At 38.7% G+C, this 20,426-nt stretch overlaps 1 protein-coding gene across 1 annotated transcript in view; it reads right to left on the bottom strand.

Annotated features, from left to right (window-relative positions):
* Positions 1-1,438: 1,438 nt before the first annotated feature.
* LOC150087177 (uncharacterized) overlaps positions 1,439-20,426 on the bottom strand; it is an 82,843-nt gene continuing 63,855 nt past the window's right edge. The window contains exons 3-4 of the mRNA XM_090372394.1: positions 16,468-16,582; positions 1,439-1,539 (exon numbers count right to left, since the gene is read on the bottom strand). Of these exons, the coding sequence (XP_090228520.1) occupies positions 1,439-1,539; positions 16,468-16,582 (216 nt within the window). The remainder of the gene's footprint in view (positions 1,540-16,467; positions 16,583-20,426) is intronic.

Raw genomic sequence — 20,426 nt, 5'->3', positions numbered from 1 at the left:
GTCTTGGGAGATCCTGCTATACCCTCCAGATGTTTCTGTATAACAAAGGGAGACAATTTACTCATAAGCTGGTTACTGAGAGAGTGAAAGATTAAGAAAGATGGGAAGGGTTGCTCCATCCGATCAGTCTTCAATCTCTTAGGGTTGTCGTTATTAATGTCAATATGGTCTGTATTTGCCATTTTTGCTCCTTTTCGCCCTTGGCAAGAGGACTTTTCTGCCAAGGTTTCCGGCCCCGCCACGGGGAGTAAGTAGCAGTGCCGCAAGGAGGCCAAGCGGTTAGAAAGGTTAGTTGATAGTAAAGAATATAAAATATATATAACAAAAAGAAAGGTGAATTTCCTTTCTCTGTCCTTACTTGATGCTTTACAAGTGTAGAACTTATTTATGATAAATAAACTGCTGACAGAAAACAATATAACTTAAAAAGAACTTTTATCTCTCAGAAAGATCACTGTTTGATTCGCACTAGATACGCTTGATCTCGAATACGCTTGGCAACCGGGGCCCGCGAGAACTGCCTGTATTGATGAATCAGCTGATTGAAGATAGGATGGAGAATTTTCCTTTATCCTAAACTCCTAAACAGTAAAGGGTGTGTTACAAAATATGCATTTAGCAAGTTCGTGGATTCTTTGGCACTAATCCAAATAACTCCTTTAAAAAAGTAGGAAATAACAGACGAAATTAATATAAGGAAACTATTTTAAAATAAATTATTGAAAAAGAATATTACAATATCATAATCTAAGTGACTTCCTTATGAACTAAGTGACTTCCTTATAGCGAATGCCATGTAGAGATACCTCGTCAACTTCAAAATATTCCTCATAATAAAATTATATTACACTTTAAGGGAACATTTAAATTTAACGGCATATACACTATATTAACATATAAATACTTTGATTTGTTAAACAGATAACAGAGGCTTTAAAATTCACACGTTTGTTAACAAGATAGGGGATTCTATGGCACTAATCCAAAATATTCATTCATGCGCCTAACAAATTATAGACAAGATTAACGAGGTAAAGTAAGACAAGATAAAGTTAAAAACAAAAGCCAAAAGATAGTTGCAATAACGGTCAGGAAGGAAACTGTAGAGAAAGAAATTAAAATAAAATAATGCTAATTAGCTCTTTATGACAGAAGTGTCTTTTCCTTGTTGCCAATGCTAAGTGGAGATATCATTCAATCCTCATCCCCGATAGAATAACTAGGCCGTGGTTTAAAAAAGGAGATAAATATTCTTTCCCTCTTGGCACGATCAGCCATTTAGGCCTTTTCCACAGAGTATGGAAAAACGATTGGAATAACCACCGTGACAGCCGCCAGGGTATAACAAATAAAACCTGTGTACCTAATTTTATGTATGATATTTTAAATAATTTTATGTATGAAATTATTTTGTAAATGGTGTAAAATTTCATCATACTCACATAACAGCTATTTGGAGAGTACTGTAGACATTCGGCTCTTTTATCTCACAAAACGCAACCGTTGGGGTTACCTCCGGTATTTCAGCATATCTCAAAACTGTAAAAAAAAAAAGAAAAGAAGGTTATAATCTAAATATTGAAAATTTATTATTTATTAGACTTTCTGAGTAATTTTTTTATTATTATTCTCGGTTTATACCTATTAGCATAAGAGAAAAATTTACACAATAATCCTCAAAATTCTTTTATGAAAATTCTGCAAAATTGTGTTATTTATAAACAAATAATTTCATGAAAATAATTTACTAAATTAAATAGTCTATAAACAAAGTAAAATTATTTCTTTTATTACAGAGACTGCGCAAATTTAACTAGTTGAACTGATTCATTAGTCTTTCTTATGATGATTATTTATAAACATGTAAGATGATTTTTAAATACAAATTTTTAAAAGAATTTCTGAAAAAAACATTGAGTAGGAAGACGGGGCGATATATTTTAAGGTGTAAAATTTTTCAGCTTAAAATCACGCATACCGAATAATAATAAAAATTTCAAGTGGGATTAAAAGCGGTTTTAGTTGATTGGAACTAAAGAACTCTGCGTTCACATTATATAAGGCATAACTGGGTATTGGTATTGGTATTGGTACTGTTATTTCTGGCGCAAGGGCTACTAGGGCCATATTGCGCCTATCAAAGGTATGGAGTTCAGACATTGTGATTATAGAATCATATCAGATGCGATCATATAGTTGTATCTCTTTGAGGAAGCAGAAAAATTCTTGAAGATTTACATCATTGCCTATAATATGACGAAGTGTTAAAGGTTCTTGAAGATTTCGTATAATACTGAAAGAGGATATTCGGGCGTCAGTGTATAGTGTACAATCAATGAGAATGTGTTTGATTGTGAGAAAAGCGTTACAGTGCGTACACTTAGGAGGATCGTCTCCTGTGAGTAGATAAAGATGGGTGAGGTGACTGTGACCGATTCGCGCTCTGGACAGGAGCACTTCTTCCCTTCTGCTTGCACGGAAACTGGAAGTCCATAACTGTGGTTCAGATTTTATTTGCAGGAGCTTGTTCTGCGGTTGAGCTTGCCATAGAAGTGTCCACTGTTCCTTACATACATGTCTTATATAGGATCTGTAGTCAATGTATGGAACGTAGTAATTTGTAGATGTTATGTTGGATGATTGTTTTGCTGCATAATCCGCTTTTTCATTACCTGATATCCCCATGTGGCCTGGGATCCAACAAAAGATGACTACTTGCTGTTGCTCTTGGATATGCATCAGCCGAGATTTTATTATTGCTATTACAGGATGTGTTGCCGAGGAGGAATTTTGCAAGGCTATAAGTGCGCTCTGTGAGTCTGTATATATCACAGTTTTTTGGATTGACAGATGGAGGATATTTTCTAAGGCAAGGTTGATGGCCCATAATTCTGCTGTGTAACTGCTGCATTCAGTGGGCAAGGAAACAGAGATGGTGTTATAGGGAAAGACAGCTGCAGCCCCGACTCCACTTTCAGACTTTGATCCATCAGTGTATACTTTTGTAAAATGTGGATAATTATGTGTGTGAGCAGTATGAAGTTGCTGTATATTGATATTAGCAAGCGAATGTTTTCCCCAGTTTAGGAAATAGCTGTCACAGGATACTTTAATAGAATACCATGGAGGATCTGCACTGTTTGAATTTTTGAAGACTCTGTCAAGATGTATATTCCAGGTTTGCGATAATGCTTGCAATCTGATACCAGTAGGTTGAACTGCTCTAGGTTTGTTTCTATAGTGCATAGAGAACTGTGGATCATTAAGTATTGGCCGAATGAGGTGAGTAGATACACTTTGAATTTTAGCAGCATAATGTAGGAGTAACATCTTTCTCCTGAGTCTGAGGGGAGGTTCATGTGTTTCAATATAAAGACTTTGTACTGGCGATGTTCTAAAAGCACCTACAGCAATCCTGAGGGCAGAATGTTGAATAGGGGCAAGTCGTGCTAACACGCTTTCCCTAGCCGAATCGTACACCGGGGCACCATAATCAAGGCGAGATCTGATTAGGGCTCTATATAAGTGAAGTAAGGTGCAACGATCTGCACCCCACGATGTAGAAGAAATAACTCTTAGTATGTTCATTTTTTTCTGGCAAACAGTCCGTAGATGATTAATGTGTTCTTTAAAGTTCAATTTATTGTCAAAAATCACACCAAGAAGACGAACGTTGTTCACAACAGTGACAGGTTGGTTTCTTAGGTGTATTTCAGGATCTGGGTGCATCTTTCGTTTGTTACAAAAGTGAATGACACTAGATTTCTGATAAGATAGTCGGTAGCCATTCTGTGTCATCCATAGTTCGATATTATTTATTGATGTTTGAAGTTGCCTCTCAATATAACTCATGTTTTGTGAACTGCAAGAGACCGTCAGGTCATCAGCATAAAGGTATGAATTCACTGTATTGGGAATAACTTTAGTCAACTGGTTTATTCTTATTGCAAACAAAGTTGCACTAAGAACAGAGCCCTGAGGGACTCCTTCTTCTTGTATAAATGTTTTGGAAAGGACTTGCCGGTAGCGAACTTGAAAGGTCCTCTGCTGTAGGAAATTCTGTATGAAGTAAGGTAAGTGACCTCTCAGATCCAGGGAATGAAGATCTCTCAGTATGCCAAAACGCCAAGTGGTGTCAAATGCTTTCTCTATATCGAGACATGCCATGACGAGATGCTTATTTTGAATAAATGCATTCCTAATATTTGTTTCTGCTTTGATCATAAGATCCAGTGATGATCGGTTTTTCCTGAAACCAAATTGATTATCAGATATCATGTTTTGGGAATCAAGGTACCATGTCAGTCTACGGTGTATTATTTTTTCTAGGGTTTTACTTAAGCAGCTGGTGAGAGAAATGGGTCTATAATTATTAGGCATAGAGAGATCTTTCCCTGGTTTGGGTATTGCCAGTACAAAAGAGTGACGCCAGGAACTGGGGAATGACTGTTCCATGAAGATGCGATTATAGAATGTCAGAAGGGAAGATAGCGATTTATTATCTAGATGTTGTAGCATTATGTTGTATATTCCATCAGGGCCAGCAGCGCTGTTCCTTGCAGTGGATAGAGCCTCTTGAAGTTCTAGCATAGTGAGTGGTTGATTGTACGGTAGAGACGATTTGGTTCTGAAATTAAGCTGGAATTTTTCAGCTGAAGTCTTAATCTTCTGAAAAGATGGTTCGTATGCCGTTGATTGAGATAACTGTGCAAATACTGCGCCTAGGGCATCTGCAATCTCTGCAGGAGTAGACAGTTCTAGCCCATTCCAGGTGATAAGTGGGGAGGACAATGGGTGAAATTTTCCATTTAATTGCCTGATTTTTTTCCATATAATTCTGACGTCAGTATTTTTATTAATTTCAGTTGCGAATCTAATCCAAGAGTCTTTTTTTGCTTTCTTCCTAATATGTCGGGCCTTAGCTCTAAGTGTTTTGTAGTTTATCAGATTAGCAGTGGTAGGGTATTTGCGGAACAAGTTCCAAGCACGGTTTTTTTCTTTTTTTGCATTTCTACAGTCCTCATTCCACCAGTAGTTTCTGTTTCTACGGATGCTTGTCTGTGTTTGTGGAATGGCAATAGATGCAGCTACTAGGATCTGTTTTGTAATATGGTTGGCAGCGTTGTCAATTGGATGATATTCAATGGTCTGGTTGTCAAAGGATACGTGGGAAGCATATTTTGTCCAATCTGCCTTAGAAAATTTCCATTTTGTGCTGGTTTCTGAAGTTATGCAGAGTGAAGTTTGTATTTTACAGATTATTGGGTAGTGGTCACTACTGAGTGGATCGTCCAGAGCAGTCCACTCAATATTAGGAAAGAGGATAGGAGAGCAGATGGATAGGTCTATTGCAGAGACTGATCCGGTTGGGAGATGGAAATATGTTGGTGAGCCTGTATTTAATATGGTTAGATTTTGTCTGTCGACAAGCATTTCAATGAGCTGTCCTCGGGCGTCTATGTTCGGAGATCCCCACAATGGATTGTGTCCATTGAAATCGCCCAGTAAACAGAATGGGGTTGGCAGCTGCATAATGAGATCTTGAAGTTCTTGAAAGGTACAAGGATAACTGGGTGGCAGATAGATAGAAACTAGTGTTAGGCTAATGCCAATCGCTATTCGCGTGGCAACAGTTTCAATCGTAGTTTGTAGCGGAATGCATTTACAAGGGACTCGTGAATCTACGAGTATGGCTACCCCTCCATGAGCATTTGTGGTTGTAGGTCTGTCTTGCCGAAAGAGAGTATAATTTTTTATCGAGGGAGACAACTGAGGTGTTAAATATGTCTCTTGTAAGCAGATTCCAATTGGATTATGGTTCATGATTATTTCGTGGATGTCGTCAATATTGCTGCGAAAGCCTCTGCAATTCCATTGTACGATGTTTTTCATTGTTTGGATTTATATGAAGTAGCTGCATCTGTCTGTTTTTTGGAGATCTGTTTCAGGCGGTCAGCTTTCATTTTCTCTCTCTTTGAAAAAACAGGTCTGGTTTCTATTTCGTCTTCTGGATGAATTTCCAGAATGGTTTCATTTTCTTCTTGATTGCAAGCCTCATTTGTGTCCATAGCAGAAGAGGATTCAGCATGCTGTTTATTAATGGGGTCAGAATTTTCTCTTTGAGCAGGTCTTACGGAAGCTGAAGCAGCAGCAGGTGGTATCGTGACTGGAGCGTTACTAGATCTGGTTGAAGTCTGTTGCTTTGAGGACTGTGGTACTGAAGAGAGTATAGATCGTGCCCATTCAGAAATAGAAATGTTTGGTGGGATTGATGTTTCAGTCTGAACGGATATTGTGTGAAATCTTTTGGTAGCATCAGCATATGTATGTTTTGGTATCAGTTGTTGTATTTGTTTTCTTGCTTCTGAAAATGAGACTTTTTTTTCTACTTTGTATTTCTGGATTTTCTTTTCATACTTCCATTGGTCACATGTCTTAGAGAAGGCTGGGTGGTTGCCTTTGCAGTTAGGGCAGAGTGAGGACTGTGATTTGCAATCAGCTTGGGCATGCTCCTTCGAGCCACAGTTAGGGCATACCGCATCACTTCGACAGACTGTTTGAGAGTGTCCGAATTTCTGACATTTATAACATCTTAATGGGTTTGGAATATACGGGCGAATGCGGCAATTCAGATACCCAGCTTTCACCGATGTTGGTTGTTGTTGTTGTTGTTGTTGTTTTTTGGCGCAAGGGCTACTATGACCAAATTGCGCCTATTTCTGTGGAGAGACACTGTACAGGTCAGTAAAGGGCGTTTATAAGAGCATATATATATTAATCTGTTTCAGAAAGTGAAAAAATTCAGATAGATTAGAGTTGTCTCCAAGTATATGTCTTAGTTGAAGAGATTCATTCAAGTTACGGAGGGATCTAAATGATGTTAATCTGATAGACTGATAATGGTCGCACTCTACAAGAATATGTTTTATAGTTAGTGGTGAATCACAATGCAAGCATAGTGGGGGGTTATTTCCTTGCAATAAATAGAGATGCGTAAGGTGGGTATGTCCAATACGTGCTCTGGCAAGTACAACCTCTTCGTGCCTGTTTGAGCGGAAACTAGATTTCCATACCTGCGGATTCTGTTTTATATTTCGTAACTTGTTATTTAACTGATTGTGCCAAATTTCTCTCCATTTTTCATTGCATATTCGATGAATGATTAATTTATAGTCTGTGAAAGGAATCTGGATATTGTCATTGTCAGTGGGATTTCTTGCTGCTTTATCTGCTTGTTTGTTTGTTTGTTTCGGGATTTATTGGGCGCATCGGCAAATATGACCATAGTGCGCCATACATATGATAATTATGCATGCTATTTCTTTTCACTTACAGAAAATGGAAAAAGAAATCAGAAAATAATTTTTTTTTTTTTTTTTTCCCTAACTAAAGGAGGTGATATACTTTAATCATCTTCAGAAAGTTATATATGCTTGAGGCATTTGTTTCATTGTTTAAAAGTGAGGTAAGTGTAAGATCTTTTGTCGTGGCTGAAGTGCAAAGAATCTGGCGTTCTCTTGTATATTTTGTGCATTCGACCAGAATGTGTTTCACTGAGAGCAGTGTATTACAGTGATGACATTGAGGGGGTATTTCTCCTCTTAAAAGATAACCATGAGTGATATTTGTGTGCCCTATTCGCAGTCGAGCCAATATTACCTCTTGATGTCGGATTGAATTAAAGCTGGAAGGCCATCGCTCAAGGTTTGGCTTGATACTTCGAAGTTTATTATTAGGTTGATTTTCCCATGATAACTGCCATTGGCACATGCATTTTTCCTGGATTATTGTTCGATAGTCTTGATGAGGCACTTTCCATTTTTTCTCGGGTGGTAGGTGAGCTGATTTGGCAGCATTGTCCGCTAGTTCGTTTCCAGGAATTCCAATATGTCCTGGGACCCAGCAGAAATGTATGTTTTTTCCAAGTTCTGATAAGCTATGTAAAGAGCTGACTATTCTTTTCACGACTGGGTGGGTGATGTTCATGGTGTTTTTTAGTGCTTGGAGTGCACTTAAAGAATCTGTGAAAATTATACTGTTGTTAATATCAGAGGACTCGATATGGTTCAGTGCAACCTGAATTGCTATTAGTTCGGCGGAAAATATACCGAACTCAGGTGATAACTGATAAGCTAATGTGATGTTTGGAAAAACTGCGGCGATTCCAACGTGGACATCATTCTTTGATCCATCCGTATGTACTATGGAAAAGCTGGGAAACTGGTCTACTACTGCATGGTATAGTTGCGAGAAGTTTTCTCTATGCAAAGTAGATTTATTCCATTCATGCAGATGTAAGTCACATGAGGGTGGAATGATATTCCAAGGAGCAAGAGAGGATGGGAGGCTATGTGCCACATTGTCTAAGGTTAGATTTAGTTCTTCTAAGAGGTGTTCTATTCTCATACCCAAAGGACGATTAGCATTAGGGCGGTTTTGGTATAACCTACTGTGCTGTGATGTGAAAAGTATAGGCCAGTTCGGGTGTTCTGGCATAGATCTAATTTTATAGGCATAACGTAGTATCAGTTGTTGTCGCCTGATTGAGAGAGGTGGTTCGTGTGCTTCAGCATATAAGCTATGTATTGGTGACGTGCGATATGCCCCTAAAGCAACGCGTATTCCACTATGATGGATAGGGTCAAGCCAGCGAAGGGCACTAGGTCTTGCTGAACTATAGACTGGTGCTCCGTAGTCAAGTTTCGATCTTATTAATGCTCTATATAACCGTAATAAAGTAAGGCGATCAGCTCCCCATTTGGTTGCAGAGAGAACCCGGATGATATTTAGTTTTTGTTGACATGATGTTCTTAGTCTTTTGATGTGCTCAACGAAAGTGAGTTTATGGTCTAAAGTGATTCCTAAGAACCGTATGCTGGGATGAACTGTTATTTGTTGGCGATTCAGTTGTAGCTCCGGATTGGGATGGAGTTTGCGTTGGCGGCAAAAATGGATGCAAAACGTTTTTTCTGGACAAAGTTGAAATCCATTAGTCTGAGCCCATGAACTGATCTTATTTATTGCCACTTGCAACTGTCTCTCAATAGTATTCATATTTTTAGCATGACACCAAATACTAAGATCGTCTACAAACAGTGCTTTATCAACAGTGTCTGGAATTTGTCCGGCAATGGAGTTTATTGCAATTATAAAAAGTGAAGCACTGAGTACAGAGCCTTGAGGAACTCCTTCTTCTTGGGAAAATACTTGGGACAGTGAGGTTTTGAATCGAACCTGGAATGTACGCTTGCATAGGAAATTCTGTATGAAAATCGGGAGGTGACCCCGAAGTCCATGACGATGTAATTCACGGAGTATTCCATACTTCCACGTGGAATCATAGGCCTTACTGATGTCAAAGCAGACTAACACATGGTGTTCCGATCTGAGGAATGCATTACGGATGGAATTCTCTAGTCTGACTAGTATATCTAGTGTAGATCTGTTTTGTCGGACACCGTATTGTGCAGAATGTAGCAGATTGAGATTTTCAAGGTACCAGATCAGTCGATGGTTCACCATCTTTTCGAGAATTTTGCAAATGCAACTGGTCAAGGCGATTGGTCTATAATGAGTGGGATTTGTAGGGTCTTTACCTGGTTTAGGGAAGGCAAGGACCGTAGCGTGATGCCATTGATTAGGAAATTTATCTTCCAGGAAGAGTCTGTTGAATAGATGAAGAAGTAACTGTAATGATTCGGTACTTAGTTCCTGAATCATGGAATAGTGAATGTTATCTGGTCCTACAGCACTGCGTCTAGATGTTGACAAAGCTCTATGTAATTCGTGAATGGTAAAAGGTAAATTATATTGTTCATCTCCTTTTGAAGAGAAGTTTAACTTATGTTTTTCTAAACTTGTTTTTAATCTTCTGAAGGTCGGTGTATAACTTTCTATTGCTGATGTTTTTGCAAAGGTTTCACCTAGTATATTGGCAATTCCAGCAGGATCATTTACATTCTGCCCTCTCCATTCCATGATGGGTAGGGGTATCGGTTTATATTTGCCACTCATTTTTCTGATTGCTTTCCAAATTTTATGTGTAGACATTGCTTGATTAATAGTCGAAGTGAAGCGGATCCAAGCAGCCTTTTTATTGCAGCGTCTAACATATCTCGCTCTTGCTCTAGCACGCTTATATTGAATGAGATTGGTTGTAGTTGGACTCCGGCGAAAAGAATTCCAAGCTTTACTTTGCATTTTTTTAGCCACAAGGCATTCATCGCTCCACCAGGTTTTTGGATGAATCTGTAATTTTGATGAGGATTTCGGTACGGTTTGTTCTGCTGCATGTAATATCATTTTGGTGACATAGTCAACTGCTTCGTCAGTTGTGGAATTTTGGATTATTTCGGGATCAAGCTTGGTTAATTTTTTATAGGACTGCCAATCTGCTTTATCAGTAAGCCAGTGCGGAATTTTAGTAGGATGATGAGGGGGCTTATTAAGTAATTCAATTATTATGGGGAAATGATCGCTATGTAGCGGATCGTTGTTTACCGTCCACTTTAGAATAGGATATAAGGTTGCAGAACAGATAGACAAATCTATAGCAGTGCTTGTTCCTGAAGGAAGGTGAACGTATGTAGGTGAACCGTCATTTAGAAGAAGGAGGTTGTTATTGTCAAGACACTGTTCAATTAGTTTTCCTCTTTGGTCGATGCTGTTGTTACCCCAAAGAGTGTGATGACCATTTAAGTCTCCCAGAATGAGGAAAGGTGTTGGGAGTTGAGCTATAAGATTGTTGAGATCATTTTGCTGGAAGGTATAGCTTGGTGGAATGTATAAGGAGCAGATTGTCATATGGATGTCAGCAGCTATACGGACTGCTATTGCCTCGAGGGGAGTGTTCAGTGAGACCTGTTTGGTAGGAATATGTGGGTTTGTTAAAATAGCTACGCCACCATGTGCGATATTCTGATTGGTTCTGTCTTTTCTAATAATGTTATAATGAGACAGTTTTGGTGTATTTTGGGGTTTTAAATAAGTTTCTTGAAGGCAGATACATATTGGTGAGTATTTACAGGAAAGATCGTATAGGTCATCGATATTGGCGCGGAATCCACGACAGTTCCATTGTATTATTCTGTTCATTGTTTATCTCTTATTAGACTTTCTGAGCGTTTTCGGGTTGTTGATGTTTTCTGTTTTTCACTTTTGTTTTTATCTTTTTTTGGGAAGGAAGGCCTTTCGGTGTCCATATCTTCTTCAACAAAGATTTGAAGAACAGGGTCATCTGCTGATTTTTCTTTAGTGTCCATTTGTTGTTGGTGACTAGAAGTTAGGATATGTTTTTCTTTAAATCCTTCGTCCGGAGTGTTTATGTTTTCTTGTGGTATGGTAATTGGTGTGTTGACTGCTTGGGTTTGAGTTGCACTGTACAAAGATTTTACGTAATTTGAGAAAGACTGCTTTGGAGGTACTGTTATTTCAGTTTGCGATCCGGTTGATTGGAATTTTTTGGTGGCTTGGGCATACGTAGGTCTGTCTGAATGAATTGGTGGTGAGATGATTCTTTTTGCTTCTTGGTAAGAAACATTATGCTCAGTTTTATATTTTTGGATAAGTTTCTCACTTTTCCAGCGCTCGCATATTCTGGCATAAGCGGGATGATCCTTTTTGCAATTTGGACATACTGATTGAGGAGCATTACAGTTTTCGCAATCGTGTTCGATTGAACCACACTTTGCGCAAGTAGGGATTCCCCGGCAAGCTGTTTGGGAATGTCCATACTTCTGGCATCGGAAACACCGTAGCGGGTTTGGGACGTATGGTCTCACATTACATACCAGATATCCGGCCTTAATGGATGATGGACGATTCGGTGTGTTAAAGGTCAAGATCAGATTGCGGGTAGGGATCAGATTACCATCTTTTCTCGTGGAGATTCTCTTGACATGAATAACTCCTTGTTCTTTCAGTTCTTCTAGCATTTCTTCTTCAGTTACATCTAGTAAGTCCCAGTTTGAGATCACTCCTTTAGAGGTGTTTAGTGATCTGTGGGGTGTTACAGTTACTGGGAGACCTGCAAAGAAATTTGTTTTCAGAAGTCGCTCAGAATGTTTGGTATTAGATGTCTCAATGAGAATATCTCCTGATCTGAGTCTTTTTACGGATTTCGGAGATCCTGCTTTACTTTCCAATTCCTTTTGAATTCTAAAGGGAGAGAGTTTGCCAACTGCATTCTCACCAGTTGAATGGATGATTAGATAGGTTGGAATTGGATATGTCTCTGGCTCAGTTTTTTGGCGCTTTGCCGTTCCTGCTGTGGAACTGTCTTTCTTTTTTGATATCTGGGTTGCGTCTGGCAGCCCAGATAAGTCTGAGTTTGATTTACTCATGGTATGCTCTTTTTGGCCCCGGGAGATTGTCTTTTTCTCCCAGGTTACCAGCCCCGCCACGTGGAGGCAAGAGCGGTGCCGCCTAGTGACCCAAGCGAAGAAAAGGGTTAGTAATAACTAAAAATAAAAAGAGGGATTAAAGAAAGGTGGCTTTCCTTTCTAGGTTATAGTATTTGAATATATCTATTTAATTATAATCTTCAGGAGTTATCGGACTTTCGAAACTCAGGAGAAACGTATTTACAATTAAGCGTACTAGATAATCACTCTGGAAAGGCGCTGTGGTCACTAATATCGCTTGGCACTCGGGGCCACTTTATCTGCATGCTCATTACCTGGTATTCCTGTGTGCCCTGGGATCCAACAAAAAGTAACACTCTGCTTATTTTTATGGAGATCCAATATTTGAGTTCTTATTAGAGTTATCAATGGATGTGGAGAGCGAGAATTGCCGTGGAGCGCTGTCACTGCACTCAAAGAATCTGTATATATTATAGTCTTCGGTGTGGAGTTAGTAGCAATGAAAGTCAAACCCATCTTAATGGCATAGAGTTCTGCAGTGAAAACACTGCATTCCTGAGGCAACGAGACAGAGACTGTTGATGTTGGTAGAACCACAGCAGCTCCCACAGCTGTGTCACTTTTGGAGCCATCAGTATAGATTTGCAGAGTTTGTGCATTTGCCAAGGAGTGGGCTGCATGTATTTTCTGAAAAGTTTCATTGTTCAGGGATTGTTTCCCCCAACGTTGAAAGTAATAATCACATGAAGGTATGCATGCTTTCCATGGAGGTTGTACAATTTCTCTATCTTGATGAATATTGGTCAAATGCATATTCCACTGCTGAATTAGTTCTTGTAGACGGATTCCTGTAGGTTTGTTTTCATGCGGTTTATTTCTAAAAAGGTTTACCCATTGGGGATCATAGAGGTGTGACCAGATAGGATGATATGGAAAACTATTTATTTTAACTGCATAGTTTAGGAGCAGCATCTTTCTCCGTAGATGGAGTGGAGGTTCATTGGCTTCTATATATAGGCTTTGGATTGGCGAAGTCCTGAATGCCCCAAGAGCAATCCTGAGCGCACTGTGTTGTACTGTGTCAAGACAGGCCAACAGAGTCTTTCGAGCGGAATCATAAACTGGAGCGCCATAATCTAATCGCGATCTTATTAAAGCTCTGTATAGATGGAGCAGAGTATAGCGATCAGCTCCCCATGTCATGGATGAGATAACTTTAAGTATATTCAGCTTTTTCATACAGATAGTTCGTGTTTGTAGTATATGCTTCTGGAATGTCAGTTTGGTGTCAAAAGTCATGCCCAAGAATCGGATATTGTTAGTGATTGGTATCGGTTTATTTCCCAATGTTAATTCAGGTTCTGGATGTAACTGACGTTTTTTACAAAAGTGAATGGCTACAGTTTTGGTTGCGGATAGACGATAACCATTATGTGAAGTCCATGACACTATTTTGTTTATGGAAAGTTGCAGTTGTCGTTCAATGGAACGCATATTCTGTGAATGGCAGGATATTGCAAGATCATCAGCATACAGATAGGTGTCTACGTTACCCAAAATGTTGGGCACTAAATTGTTTATCCTGAGAGCAAAGAGTGTAGCACTGAGTACCGATCCCTGTGGTACACCTTCTCTTTGGACAAAAGATTGTGAAAGAGCATTACGGTATCTCACTTGGAAAGTTCTATTTTTAAGGTAACTCTCTATGATCATTGGGAGCCGACCTCTGAGTCCTATGGCATAGAGGTCTTGTAGAATGCCATAGCGCCAGGTGGTGTCAAATGCTTTTTCAATGTCTAGGCACACCATGACAAAATGTTCTTTTCGGATAAAGGCGTTTCGTATACTACACTCTGCTTTCACCATCAAGTCTAATGTGGATCGGTTTTTGCGGAAGCCATATTGATTACAGTTAATGACTGAATGAGATTCTATGTACCATATAAGCCTATTGTGTATCATCTTTTCTAATGTCTTGCCCAAGCAGCTGGTAAGGGATATTGGTCTATAGTTGCATGGATTCGTCTGATCTTTTCCAGCTTTAGGAAACGCTAGCACTGTTGAATGACACCATGAGTGAGGATAGTGGCTTTCGGAGAAGAGCCGATTCAGAAACAGCAATAGGGAGTTTAACGCCTTTTTGTCTAGATGTTGCAGCATGAGATAATAAATCCCATCAGGACCTGACCGATGTTGGTAGGTTTGGTGAACTAAATGTCAGTATGATGCTGCGAGTTTGGATAAGTTCTCCATCCTTCTTCAGCATAATTCTTTTCGCCTGTATGACCTTCTGATCTTGCAATTCATTTACAATTTCCTCCTCTGAGACATTCATTAAGTCCCATTCTGAGATGACACCTTTGGAGGTATTGAGTGTAGCATGTGGTGACACCGTGACTGGAATTCCACCAAATGTGGATATTTTCAGAAGGGAATCAGAGTGTTTGGAGCTGGTGGTCTCAACCAGTAGGTCGCCAGATTTAAGACGTCTCACCATTTTCGGGGAACCTGCTACACTTTCCAGACATTTCTGAATGAGAAATGGAGATAGATTGCCTATGGCTTGATTTGTTAAAGAATGCAAGATCAGAAACGTTGGATGTTCTATTCTGCAAGCATCCGTCTTCAGTCTCTTTCTGGTGTTTTTGTCATCATCGGGATGGTGCAAATCCATTGAATTAGGATTTGCTGTCTGGATCGGGGGAAAGTTGTCAAAATCCACGTTTTGCTCCTTTTGGCCCTGGGGGTTTGCTTTACCACCCAGGTTTCCGGCCCCGCCACGGGGAGGCAGGAGCAGTGCCACGAGGTGACCAAGCGGCTGTGTTAGTAGTTAGTACTAATAGAAAAGGAAACAGAAAGGTGATTTTCCTTTCTGGGCTTCTGCCTACCTCTTGTAGTGCGAGAGAGCTACTCTAATATATATAAATTAAGAAAACGGTGTTTGAAACTAAAATATAAACTGATTGCTTAAATTCTCTTTTTAGAAAACGCTTTCAGAGACGCACTATAATCGCTTGGCCACGGAACGCTTGGCACCCGGGGCCACATAACTGGGATTAATGTTATTGCATTTATACAATAAAGTGCGTCTGACCGTTTAAACTGGTGGTACTAATGTTTGTACCACCATGATTTCTAGATTAAATTTTTTAATCTAGAAAATATGGGTACCTTTTTTAATCTAGAAAATGTGAAAATATTTAATCAGGAAAATTTGGGTACCTTTCTCGTGTAGAACGGGAGAAAAATTCCAAAAAAAACTTATGTTGTCTGTCTTGTTTTTAGGCAATATGCGATTTGAGTGATTTTACGAGTATGCAATAGGTCTGTCTTTTGTATACTGTATATACCTATTAATTAGTTAGAATTCATGGGGGATACACGAATTAATTTTCAATTTACTGTGTTTTTTTTTTTTTGCGATGATTCATAAGAAAGTTCAAGTTGATCGCTAAACGTTGCATGTACTGACCTGACCAAACACAGCTTTCCCATGTTCAGTTATACATAACATGTTGTTGACTAATTCTGGGTGCACCTTTTATCAGATTTCTATTTTATGTATAGAAAAACAGACCCCGTTCATCCATTCCGAGACCGGCTCAGTCATACTGAGAAAAAATAAAACTAAAAATAAAACAATAATTATTCCATTTCATAATTTTCAAAATCTAATTGAGTTAAGCATTTTACTAATTTCAACGTCATTCGATACGTTTCTCAAGATTAATAACAAGGATAAATATCAGGTACGTCTTTCAGTTAATAATATTAACAGGTGCTCCTTAATTAAATTATGACAACTTGTAAAAGTTAACGACTTGCAGGAAATTTGCGTTATTCTAAGTCCCAAACCCTCATATCAATCCTTCAGCATCTTTCACTACAAATTCTTATTTGTGCCATTGACATTTATGAGTTGATTCATACTGCTATTGCTGAAAACGGGCCACTGTCTCCTCTCCGAATTAGTGGGCCAAACCGATTCAGAAATTACTCTCATCTACCTGAGGAGTTCTCCCTGCCTGAGTTAATTCGGTGGTCTCCATTTTCTAATATTCTGATCAAAGTAAAGTAGTTTTCATTTTCCCACATGAAACCTTACCTGCTGAAGCCATTTCGGTGACATCGTGTTCCGAGCACTTCGATGGAAGACAGACTCCTGCTCGCAACGTGCCAGAATAAAGAAGTTGGGCATAACCAGCAATCTCTGCAGTTATCTGTAATAAAATAAAAGTTTAATCTACCTCAAAAGTAATTTTAATAAATCAAAAATGCAAAATAAGCATCTAGGACAGGAACAACACATATCACGCGGCACGTTGTCAGGTAACATCAGAGTCAAGATAACATCGGAACCAATAACTATGATGCGCGTAATTATTGGTCAGTTGGTTGGTATACTATTTCATGGCAAAAGGGCTACTAAAGCCATAATGTTCCTGATTCTATTAAGTAAAGTAGTTACAAGTTAAAATCTGTTCATATAATCATATCTGATTCAAAAACACAAAAAACTCGGCTAGATTTGCATTGTATCCAATCAAATGAGATAATGTTAAAGGTTCTTGCAAATGAGAAAGCGATATGAAAATTGTATTTTCATATCGCTTTCGAATATAACGAACAATAATATAATGGTTACAATTTTTATAATATCCTTCGCCGCAAGTAAAGAATGACAATACGTACAAAGTGGTGGATCCGCCCCCCTCATGAGCAGACAAATATGGGTAAGATGTGTGTGCCCAATACGCGTCCTGACCAGGAACACCTCCTCTTGCCTGATGCTCACGACTGAGGTTACCGTTTAAATTGCAGCTGGTTATTGACGCCATGAGCTTGCAACCATTGTTATTCACACACGTATTTTATAACTGATTTTTGGTCATTATTCGGCACTTGGTAGCTAAGAGAGCATTCAGTATTGGATGTTTAGCGAATTGATCTGCTTATTCATTTCCTTTGATGCTGCATCTCCTAGTATCCAACAGAAAGTGACTGATTGTTTGATAGCATGTAAGGCAATTAGCTGTGATATAATTTGCTTCTAATTTGCTTCAAGACAGGATGAATTGGGTTGGATGATTTTTTTAATACTGTTATTGCATTCAAGGAGTCAGAATATATCATCGCTTTCTTAATGGACAAATTAGTCACGTAGTCTAGAGAGCTATCTTAATCGCAGACAGTCCGTCAGGGTAGACACTGCGTTCCTGCGGAAGGGACACAAAATACGAAAGATGGAAGAAACCGCTACTGGGGCTACTGTCGTACTTGTTTTTGAGCCATGTATTTGGTAATTTTGAGAATTTATAGCTACATGTGAACCATGGAGTTTCCTGATGGCGAGATTTGCTGTTTGTTGTTTTCCCCATTGATGGAAAGAGAAATCACACACTGTCATATGCAAACATGAACCACGAACATGAAACATCAACAAATATGAACCATGGAGGTTCATATTTGTTTGATTCCTGAAATATTTTACTTATATGTAAATTCCAACGTTGTATTCACTGTATTGACCTTATTCCAATTGGCTTGTTTTGGTTAGGTTTGTTGTCACAAAAGGTGGTCCGCTGGGTCTCAAACAACTACGGCCAGATAAAATGAAAGGGAAGCCTACCTATTTATGCTGCATAGTTGAGTAGCAACATTTTCCTCCAAAGATCGAACGGAGGTTTTTTTTTTTATTATTATTTAATTATTTATATATTGCGCCAAGTCAAAAGAGGTATAAAATATAAAAATACAATATTATAATTAATTAATATATTTCATAAAAGAATCTTTGGGGAAATATAATTCCTGTCTATTACAGATCAATGTAGGAGAGGATGATAATGGATATTTTCAAATCAGAAGTTAGATTTTCCTCCAGTTTAATGTAGTATCGGTATTTGTGATACTGGAGGCGAACTCTATCCATGAATATTTTTTTCCTCATGCTTCATATTTGTGTTGCTTTAGCACTGAGTTTCTTATAGTTTATAAGGTTAATAGTAGTGGGACATTTTCGGAAAATATTCCAAACTTTATTTATTTTATTTTTTTGCTGCTGCGTGAACGCGTCAATGACTTAGGAATAGCTTTATCAGCTGCTGCTGCTGCTAGAATTTGTTTAGTAATATGGTCAGCAGCTTCATCTTCTCTGAGCATATATGTGTGGTTCGGTGGAAGATAAATAGATACGAGTGAAAAAATATTCCAAGTTCTATAAGTACAGCATCAACTTCTGAGTTATTTGGTAAGCGGATTTGCCTGGATGGATTGCTACCGGATACTAAAACCGCTACACCTCCGTGAGCTACATTCCTGTCACGTCTGTACAACGTATATTTTTTATTGAGCAAATATTTTTTTATTAAGAAAATGCCTTCTGGATTAAAATATGCGATTAGGTCGTAGAGGTCATCTGTATTAGTACGTTGTCCTCGACAGTTGCACTGTCAAATGCACTCCATTATTTAGTTTTAGTGGTAGGATGATATGGTTGCTTTTAAGAGGCGGTAAGCTTATACCGATCTACTTTAATTTTATTTTTTAGGAAAGGTAAGACGTCCAGTATCCATATCTTCTTCAACGTAAATTTCTAATATACGTTCTTCTTGAGTTTTGTTATCTATTTCCATTTCGGAAGTATTAATTTGGTTCTTAGTAGAGGATTCCGCTTTTGCCATCCTGATCTCAATTTGGGACTTGATGTAACTAGTATATGGGATGGAAATAGGAGTATTACAAGACTGACCTCTATTGTTTGCTTCAAAGAAGACCGAGGAACAGAAAACCGAGCTCTAGCTCATTCAGCAAGCGATTTGTCAGGTAGGACTGAGTCATTAGTTTGAGTAGCAATCGAACGATATTTCTCTATGACATTTGCATATGTACTTGCTGGAGTATCTTTCACTATTTTTCACAAGATTCCATAAATCGCAATTTTTGAACATGCAGGATGATCCTCCTTGCAATTAGGGCAAATTAAAGATATTGCAAGCACAATCTGATTGAACGTGATATTGAGATCCACATTTTCGGCATACTGTTTCCTAGACGTGTTGTTTGAGAGTGTCTGAATTTCTGGCACTAAATCCGATACGTTCCAACACCGTATTGGATTTGGAATATAGGAGCGGATATGACACTTTAGATAACCAGCTTTAACAGTATTTGGTAAGTTCGGCATATCCCATTCAAAGATAACACCAAAATACCATTAACACCATTTCAACAAGTAAATTCCCTGACTGTTATCGTTTGACCAATTTAGCTGATCCAGCAGCATTTTCTAGGTATTGCTGTATTATAAAAGGAAAGAGTTTTCTCACTGGTTGGCTAGTTAAGGAAAGTAAGGGGAAAGTTGGATATTCTGGATATTGTTGATTGTCTTTTTTCAAGAGCTTACGTTGAACATTATCTTGGTCAGAATGATACCAATCTGTGGTATTTTAGCTGGTAGACCCTAATGCTGGATATGATTTTTATTTATTTCAGCTCCTTTTCACCCTGGTTGATTAACTTTTCCACCCAGGTTACCAGCCCCGCAGCAGGAAGCAGAAGCAGTGCTACTTTTGGCCAAGCGTAGGAGAGACAGAAAAAGGTACTTTCCTTTTTCTGTCTCTCTTTTTATACTTTTAAAAAGTAGAGCTAATTAACAGAAAGACGTATAATAAAACAAGGAAAAACTCAGTAGCTCTAGAAAAATTGCTCTAGGAAGTCACAGATCGCTTGGCCACGGAAATTATTGGCACCAAGGGCCGGTGTCGCCTGAGAATAGCGAAATCCGGCTTGGTAAGACGACTTGATAAGAGAAAGAGTTCTCTTACCAAGAAAGGTTTCAGTTCTGTAAATTGTGGCACTTGTCGCCTATGCACCTGCGAGGTAATCTGATTGGGGTGTTTCACGCTTTGAATCGATTGAGCAAGCTCAGTGCTGATGGCATTTTTCTTCTTACTCACACTACACACGTGAGGGGGGCATAAATTGAAATTGAGGAAGGATGATTGCAGGATAGATATGTGGAAGTTTGCCTTCCTCCTGCGGGTAGTTGATTTTTGTCTACTT

The sequence above is a fragment of the Mastigoproctus giganteus genome, chromosome 4, assembly GCF_048544385.1.
Source record: "Mastigoproctus giganteus isolate SK-2022 chromosome 4, ASM4854438v1, whole genome shotgun sequence".
Lineage (NCBI taxonomy): Eukaryota > Metazoa > Arthropoda > Arachnida > Uropygi > Thelyphonidae > Mastigoproctus > Mastigoproctus giganteus.
This window is presented reverse-complemented; position numbering and strand designations above follow the sequence as displayed.